Consider the following 8,912-nt stretch of genomic DNA (forward strand, 5'->3'; position numbering starts at 1 on the left):
CTGGAGAAAATTTGGGCTGTGGAGACCGGAGTTTCATTTTGTTGAGAACTAAATTTTGAACTTTGAATTCAAAAATATCACAGGAGACCTCAACATTGCTTATTTTCTTCATTTCCCGTACCTCTTTGGAATTTTATAGATGGAATAGAATCTAGCTTGAGCTTGATGAGATGGAACAACACTTAGAACAGTGTTAGCACTTGGGACTCAGACCCACTCTAACTCTACAACTTTTATCAAAGTCCAACATCCGTGTAACTATTTTGTTTCAATTTTTCTTCATCATCCTTTTTTTTTTTTTTTTTTTTTTTTTTCTTCTACAATTCTTATATTTTGTTAAGCCTTCTAGTTGAATTGGCACATTCCCATGCACAAAATGCTTAAAGCTCTAAAAGAGAAAATGTTTAAACTATAAGGTTAATACTATGGGTCCGTTTGGATACAGCTGAAAACTGAAAACTGAAACTGAAAATTGAAAAACACTATAGCGAAATAATTTTTAAATGTGTGAATAGTATCGTGGGACCCATTTTTAATGAAAAAGTTGCTGAAAAATGAAATTTGTGGGTCCGTGAACAGTACACGATGTGCTGTGATTGGTCCAAAAAAATTTGAAAAAGTCAAAGTTTGCGGCTACTTTTCATTGAACAGTGCATGAACAGTAGCCGCAACACCCAAAACGCCCCAAAACGCGTGAAAAAAAAAAAAAGTTTTGGAAAAATGCAAACGCAGGATTGGGCAGAAAACGCCCAATCCAAACGCAACCTATATATATTGTAATTATCTAAAAAAACAAAAAAAACAAAAAAACTTTATGTCATTATTTTTACCACAATATTAATATAGTCGACTATGAATGATAAATTATTATATTTATGTAGGTCCATCACTTATAGTTGATCATATCATGGCCGGGTGGAGACAAAAAATTGTTATGATAGTCTTTCTATGGCAAAAATAGCCAAATACCACTATTTTTCAAAATTATTAGTATTTTACCACTGTTTGAGGAATATTTAGCAATGTACCACTTTTTTTAAACTCGAGTTTGTGAAACTTGATTTTGACATGGAACTCAAGTTTACAAAAATCGAGTATCTTAAAAAAATGCACTTAGAACTCGACTTTATGAAACTCGAGTTCCTTTTGCCTTTGTTTCAAACACTTTCACAACCTTTTTCACTACCTTATCACAATTGTTGACTTATCTTCCATCCCACGTGACCCTGACAAAAGAAAGAAAATAGGGAAACCCACACCTAGAAATAAACAAAACTGGAAGAGTAAGAAACAAAACTGGAAGCTAATGAGAAAAAAAAAAAAAAAAAATAGATAGAAGTTGAAAAAATAAAAAATTAAAAGAGATAGAAAGGTGTGCTGTGGGAGTCAATAGTTGTGGCTGTGTGAGTGCTATTGTTGACTGTGTGAGTGCTGCGGGAGTCAACTATTGTGGCTGTGTGAGTGCTATTGTTGACGGTGTGAGTGTGTGGGAAGTGTTTCTTGCATTTATCACTAATAATTTCGAAAAATAGTGATATTTGACTATTTTTGCTGTCTTTCTATTGCACTTCTACTCTATTTTTTTTTTTTTTTTGGGTCCTTTTTGCTTTCTGCCGCTTATTCCGCAATGTCAGTGTCACTACGCAAGGAAATTCCAAAAGGAATGAATGGACGGTGGTGGCGTCGTATCTTGTGGGCGGTGGTAATTGGGTTTTAGTTGTAGAGATATATATATATATATATATATATATATTTTTTTTTTTTGTTAGTCGGCTAAGAAGAAAATAAGACAACACAAAAAGAAAGAAGAAAAAATTAAAAGGAGTTCTTCATTGACTTTTAATTTTTATTTATTTATTAAACCGTCTATTGCATAAACGGAATGATAAAAGAAAGATTAATGTGGTCATTCCTCAAAGTTTAAGGTTTTTTAATTTCTTCTTAATAAAAAAAATTAAAAAAAAAAAGGTTTTATAATTTCAAATTGGACCCAAAGTTGGGAGGGGAATTCTTTTTTCTTTTTCTTTTTTTTTAAAAAGAAAAGAAAACCAAACTATAGGGTAGTATATATGTATAATGTCACTTTCATGGATTCATTAACATTTAACCTTCGATATTCAACTAATTGATGCAAAAAGATTTGAAGCTCAGTGACATAATTTGCTCACAAAAATAAAATAAAATAAAAAAGTGGTGGATTCAACATGCAAGTAACAAATTGCCCTTCTGAGTGTTTTATGGGGGTCTAAGTCTGCCACACGACGACTTAGGTTGTCCCCCCTTGATAGTAAAAGAATTGTTCATTTTTGAAATCTGGCTCAAGAACTAACTATAGAATCCTCAAAAGCTTGACCAATCCATTTGTGCTCCATTGTTCTCAATCACTTCCATATTTTTTCCTTCAATTCTTTCCATCAAAAAAAAAAAAAAAAACCAATGGCTGACGCTCTAGTTGGAGGAGCATTTCTCTCTGCTTTCCTCCAGGTTTTGTTTGACAGGATGGCTTCTCATGACGTACTTGAGTTCTTCAGCCAATGGAAGCTTAACAATGAACCGCTGAAGAAGTTGAAGACAACTCTATTATTGATCAATTCAGTCCTCAATGATGCAGAAGAGAAGCAGATAAAAAGCCCAGTTGTCAAAGAATGGGTGAACGAGCTAAAAGATGCTGCCTATAATGCTCAGGACTTGCTGGACGAGATTGCTACTGATGCTGCACTCTACAAGTTAAAAGCCGAAATGGAAATTAGCAAAAATAAGGTACGAAGCTTCAACTTGATTTCTCATAGTTCTTACAATGGAATAGGAGTTAAGTTAGAAGAGATTCTAGGCAGACTAGAATTTCTTGCAAAGCAAAGAGACCTCCTTGATCTCAAAGAAGGTAGTGGTGAGAAATTTTCACAAAAAAGACCAACAACGTCTTTGGTAGAAGAATCTGGTGTATACGGAAGGGATGGAGATAAGGAGGCCATAATAGAGTTGTTGCTAGAAAATGATGGCAGTGGTAATAACATAAATGTGATTCCCATAGTGGGCATGGGTGGTGTGGGCAAGACCACACTTGCGCAGCTTGTATATAACAAGAAGTTGGTGATGGAGAGTTTTGATGTCAGAGCATGGGTTTGTGTTTCACAAGAATTTGATGTGCTTAGGATCACAAAAACTATTCTTGAGGCAGTGACTTCCTCGTCAGGTGATACTGACGACCTGGATCTACTCCAAGTTAGGTTGAACAAGAGTCTTGTGGGAAGGAAATTTCTATTTGTGTTAGATGATATTTGGAATGAGAATTACTTGGATTGGGAGGTCTTACGAACCCCTTTCAAATCTGGGGCATATGGAAGTAAGCTCATCTTAACAACGCGTAATGAAACTGTTGCATCAATTGCAGGCACAGTTCCAACCTACCATCTAAAGCATTTAACGGATGAAGATTGTTGGTTATTATTTGCAAAACATGCATTTGGCAACCGAGAATCTAAAGAACATCCAGAGCTGGAATTAATTGGTAAGAAAATTGTGAACAAGTGCAAAGGCTTGCCTTTAGCTGCAAAAACACTTGGTGGTCTCTTACGCTCGAAGTTGGATTCTAAGGAATGGCTTAGGATATTGGAGAGCAATATATGGAGTTTCTCAGACTGCAAAAGCAATATTCTTCCAGCTCTTATATTGAGCTACCATTATTTACCTTCACATCTAAAGCCATGCTTTGCTTATTGTTCAATATTTCCTAAAAATTACAAATTTAAAAAGGAGGAATTAGTGCTCTTATGGATGGCGGAAGATTTTTTGCCTAAAAGAGAGAATTTAGAAGAAGTAGGTATTGAGTACTTCTATGATCTAGTATCCAGGTCATTCTTTCAGAGGTCAGGTGGTAAGAATTCATGCTATGTTATGCATGACCTTTTGAATGATTTAGCTTTATTTGTCTCTGGAGAATTTTGTTTTAGAATGGAGACAGACAATTCATATGATCTGTCAGAAAAGACTCGGCATTTTTCATATTCCAGATTGAAGTTTGATGCCTATGAAAAATTTGAAGCCTGTCTTGGAGCCAAGGGTTTGCGAAGCTTTCTACCATCAAATTTGTCAGTGCGGTCTGGATGCTTAAGTAAAGAAGTTATTCTTGACTTATTACCAGCACTGAGAAGCTTAAGGGTACTATCTCTATCTGACTACTGGAATTTGACATTTCTACCAGACTCAATTGGTAATTTAAAACATTTACGATATTTAAACCTTTCTCGCACTGCAATCAAAGTATTACCTGATTCAGTGTGTACTTTACACAATTTGCAAACATTATTGTTGGCAAGTTGTCATTCTCTCACTGAGTTGCCTGCCAACATGGGATGGCTAATTAACTTGCATCATCTTGATATTAGTGGAACAAACTTGATAGAAATGCCACTGCTAATGGATAAATTGAAAAGTCTCCAAACATTAACTTCTTTTATTTTGGGAAAAAAAGGTAGCTCTGGCCTCAAAGAGTTGGGGGAGCTCCGGCAACTTAGGGGAAGCCTTTCAATTTTGAAGTTGGAAAATGTTGTTGATGCTAGAGATGCTTTAGAGGCTAATTTGAGGGATAAGTTGCAACTTAATGAATTGGTGTTAAAGTGGGGTGGGGCTACAGATGACTCCAAAAAGAATAGAGATGTACTAGACCAATTGCATCCTCATGTAGACCTGACAAAGCTTACCATTGAAAATTATGGTGGCACAGTTTTTCCAGACTGGTTAGGACATGAAGCCTACAGTATTGTATCAATCCAAATTCATAATTGTAAGTATTGCTACAAATTGCCACCGTTTGGGAAACTGCCCTCTCTGAAGAACCTCTCTATTGTGGGATTAGATGGAGTAGTGAATATTGGTAGAGAGTTTTATGGGACTCCTGCTTCTGGGCGCAGGCCATTTGGATCGCTAGAAAATTTGCGCTTTAAAAACATGTCAGAATTGCAAGAGTGGCTTCCTTTCACGGATGACAATGGAGGTGCAATAGCTTTCCCTCGTCTCCAACAGCTTTGTATACAAAACTGTCCTAAACTGAGCATTGGTCTTCCCAATGGCATTTTTTCTTTGAAATCAATTGTGATTGATAAATGCCAGCAGCTTGTCGCTACACTTCCAAGTGCTCCAGCCATCCGTCAAGTGAGGTTACAATATTGTCATAAGGTGGTGCTGACTGAATTACCACCGCAAGTGTTGAAGCTCAAAATTATCGGATATGACAACTTGGAGTCCTTACCTATGGACAACAACAACAACTGCCTTGAAGAGCTAGATATCTCTGATTGTCCATCTCTCACGTTGCTTCCCAGTAGTGGTATTGCTGATACACTAAAATCACTTGGTGTCAAGAACTGTGGGAAATTACTGTTTCCGATGCACCATCGTTATGCTTCCCTTGAGAGTGTGTGCATAAGAAGTAGTTGCGATTCTCTGGTGTCCTTTCCATTGGATTTATTTCCAAAGATGAATCATCTTGATATCCACGGATGTCATAATCTTCGGTCCCTTTCTGTTTCAAATCAAGGGCCCCTTCAGTATCTTAAATCTCTCAGAAGCTTAGAAATCAGTAACTGTTCCAATTTTGTATCCTTTCCCGAAGAGGGACTGCCTGCACCCAACCTTACCAGGTTCAGTGTTGGTTACTGTAATAATTTGAAGGCACTGCCTGACCAGATGCATACCTTGCTCCCATCCCTTCGGACATTGAGTATTCGGCTTTGTCCAGAACTTGAGTCTTTTCCAGATGGGGGGTTGCCAACCAGTTTAAATGCACTTGAAATCTTTTTTTGTGAAAAACTTATCTCCAGCCGCACAGGGTGGGGTTTGCAAGGACTGTCTTCTCTTAGAAGCTTCTGTATCAGGGGTAGATGTGAAAATGTGGAGTCCTTTCCAGAGAGGGCGCTGCTGCCCTCTTCTCTTACATCCCTTGAAATCTGGAATATTCCCCATTTGAAATCGCTGGACGGCAATGAGCTTCAACATTTCACCACACTTAAAAAATTAGGAATTGGCTGCTGCCCAAATCTGCAGTCCATGCCAGAAGAGGGTCTGCCAAAATCGTTGTCATTTCTAAGTGTCAAGAAATGTCCATTGCTGAAAACTCGGTGCCTTAGGGAGAAAGGGGAAGACTGGCCCAAGATAGCTCATATACCCATCATAAAAATTGATGCAAAAGTGATCTGAATATGATGAGCTTAATTTCTACTGGAACCCAGCTCTTCAATATATCCAACTTCTTCTCAGGTACTCTGCCATATGTCAAACATGTTGCTATTTGTTAACTTAATTTACTATGATCTGGTGGTTCTATTTTTGTTGACCTTAACTATCTACTTCAACTAATGATTTTTTTGCGATATTTGAATCACCAGGAGAAGCAGCGCTAGTGCTTTGTCTGGTCAGTAGAAAGTCGATGAATTCTTTTCCGTAAGGTTGAAGCTCTTTAGTTTAGTACTATTATTATGTTGTTTTGGTTTATAGTACTGTGGAAACCTCTCTCATTTTATATCTACATTTCTTGTGAATCCTTTTCAGGATGTTGAACTATATATACAAAAAGTAACACCCTAGTGAAGAACCTAGTGGAAAAACTTCATTTTGTCTTTCTTTTTTGGCAAAACCCATCCCAACTGTCTTCATCTAACAAGACATGTTGATTGAATATATGCAGCTTTTGACTTAATATCAGAAGAAGGCTCTGGCTGTGTGGACTGAAGTTGGGATATTGTGGCAGGTGCTGTTGAATGAACAGCCCTCAGGCTGCACAAAAACGATTATAGAATGGCCTGTTTTACATACCTTTATTTCTCTGACTACTTAATTGCAGAATCATGGTTTCAGTTTTGCTCTTTGCAATTCTTGGTACTTGGTATGTACCACTTCTACTTAAACTTATACTATTTCTCGATGAAACTCAAAAAGCTTATTCTTCTAATAGATTTTCATAATTTCAAGTGTTCTCAGTTCCCTCTATTACCGGAGGAAGTCCAGTCCTTATGCTTTGTTCACCTTTAACTGGATCTAATACTGTGTTTACTTTGCACAGATTATTTTGTTTGATCATCTATTTGGAGTGCAAAAGGTGGAGTAAACCTACTCATGTCATGAAAAATTCTTGTATCAATATTTAACTTCATTTTCATTTTATCAAACATTTTTTTTTTTTTTTTGTTTTATGGTGAAGGTTGTATAATTCATTTCTCTTTCATCATAATTCTGAAAGGATAAAAGATTTCATATCAACTTAATGTTTTCAGTTGAGACATCTAATAGTCATGAAGGGGAGGCGAATAAGAGATTAATAAATAGTCAAGATCTTGGCAAATTCCATTTGGTGATTCTGATCCTTAGTAGAAATGGGAGGTAATAGAAGCATTTACTATTTTTATTTGTGGGAATGGCACACACAAACATCTTAATTTGTTAGGATTTGCATTATGAGCATACTGGTATCCAATATAGGCATCTCTGCTTCATAATTTAAACTTATTTGGATTAGTAGTAATTTGAATCTACTGAAATTTGAACAGGGTAACACAACATCAATAAGGATTGTGAATCTTATGTTGATCTTCATCCAGCAGCATAGAAGTGAAAATCTAGCACTGAAAACTACATACATCAGGTTTTTTTAAAATTGTTTGCACTCTTCTCCATGTATGCTAAGGCTTCAGTAATAAGAAATCTATTTCACCAATTTCAATTTATCATCTGACAACCGTCAATAAAATTTCTTTTACCATGAGCTTTAGAAATGTTTAGCTGAGCTGAGACAAAATAAGAAGAGACATAAGTGATAACTGCATCGTATAATAATTATATAAGATAGTTAGAGTAACCAAATGAAAGCTAATTTCTCCATACATCTTCATCATGAATATTTTTTTAAATTTGCAGATCTCAGTGTTGGGCTATATCTGAACATTAGTATGCTATTATGATGTCTAATGATCAATCAATTTCAGGTATGATTTTGAAACCTTGATTTAAATTTTTCTGTATTAAACTTGGTCATTGTTTTTGTCCACTCATCTAATTAAATCTCTCTTATATATATAGGACTCATACGTTAGAATTTTGAAAACTATTTCATGACTTGTGCAAATATGGAACCTGTGGACTTAGAAAGAGTAAACAATGTTGGCTGACTAAAGATTTTGTGAGCCTGCCTAGCAAGAGACAGAGGATGTTTTACTTCTGGAACTAAAAATATCCGGGTACATTTGATTCCATCCTCGATGTTATTAGTCGTCCTGAGAACAATACCATCGCTTTTGTCTCTGGAGAATGCTAGTTTAGTAGGGTTCAGTTCTGTTTAATGGTACAACTTTGTAAGACCTTATTAAGGCCTCTGGTGTAATGTTAAGAATTGGGTAGTTTCTTTATTTAGTTAAAGATTCTAAACCAAGAAATTTCATTCTTTCTGGATTAATTTCATTTGGTTGGTTTTGCATCATATATTTGGGTGAGCAACCCAGTTCTGTAACCAAGCCTATATCTTAATTTTGAGATTCTCAGTTTCTAAACAAATAAACTCGTGTTAGAGCAGATAACACAGTTGAGCAATAAAATAGAGTAACACAACTAGTTCAGACTGTTCAGTGGTAGAGCTTTACAGACATAATTGGAACAAAATGAGTGTGATTAATGAAAGAGAAAGTGATCAATGATACCTGCTGATAGATTAGGTATAATTTCCCTTGCCAAGCATTGTAGCTTATCTGGGACCTCTTGGTGTTTCCTTTGAAGGACCAAGGGGTTGGAGGAGGAGTACTTGCCTGAAAGAGAGTTCGATGAAGAGAAGGCCACCAGGAGTAGAATGCAAAAGTAGAATCCTCAATATTTTAACATTTTCCCACTTTTTGCTCTAGAAAATGATTTAGATACCATTTTTTTTTTTT

The 8,912-nt window shown here is 36.1% G+C and overlaps 1 protein-coding gene across 1 annotated transcript; it reads left to right on the forward strand.

Annotated features, from left to right (window-relative positions):
• The first annotated feature begins 2,963 nt into the window (after nt 1-2,963).
• Nucleotides 2,964-8,400, forward strand: LOC115984596 (putative disease resistance protein At3g14460). Its single transcript, XM_031107616.1, has 8 exons — nt 2,964-6,255; nt 6,384-6,443; nt 6,547-6,880; nt 7,058-7,093; nt 7,269-7,374; nt 7,542-7,636; nt 7,909-7,976; nt 8,071-8,400. The coding sequence occupies exon 1, from the start codon at nt 3,037-3,039 to the stop codon at nt 6,193-6,195; it is 3,159 nt and encodes a 1,052-aa protein (XP_030963476.1). The 5' UTR covers nt 2,964-3,036; the 3' UTR covers nt 6,196-6,255; nt 6,384-6,443; nt 6,547-6,880; nt 7,058-7,093; nt 7,269-7,374; nt 7,542-7,636; nt 7,909-7,976; nt 8,071-8,400.
• Nucleotides 8,401-8,912: the final 512 nt, after the last annotated feature.

Source organism: Quercus lobata, chromosome 4 (genome assembly GCF_001633185.2).
Source record: "Quercus lobata isolate SW786 chromosome 4, ValleyOak3.0 Primary Assembly, whole genome shotgun sequence".
Classification (NCBI taxonomy): Eukaryota; Viridiplantae; Streptophyta; class Magnoliopsida; order Fagales; family Fagaceae; genus Quercus; species Quercus lobata.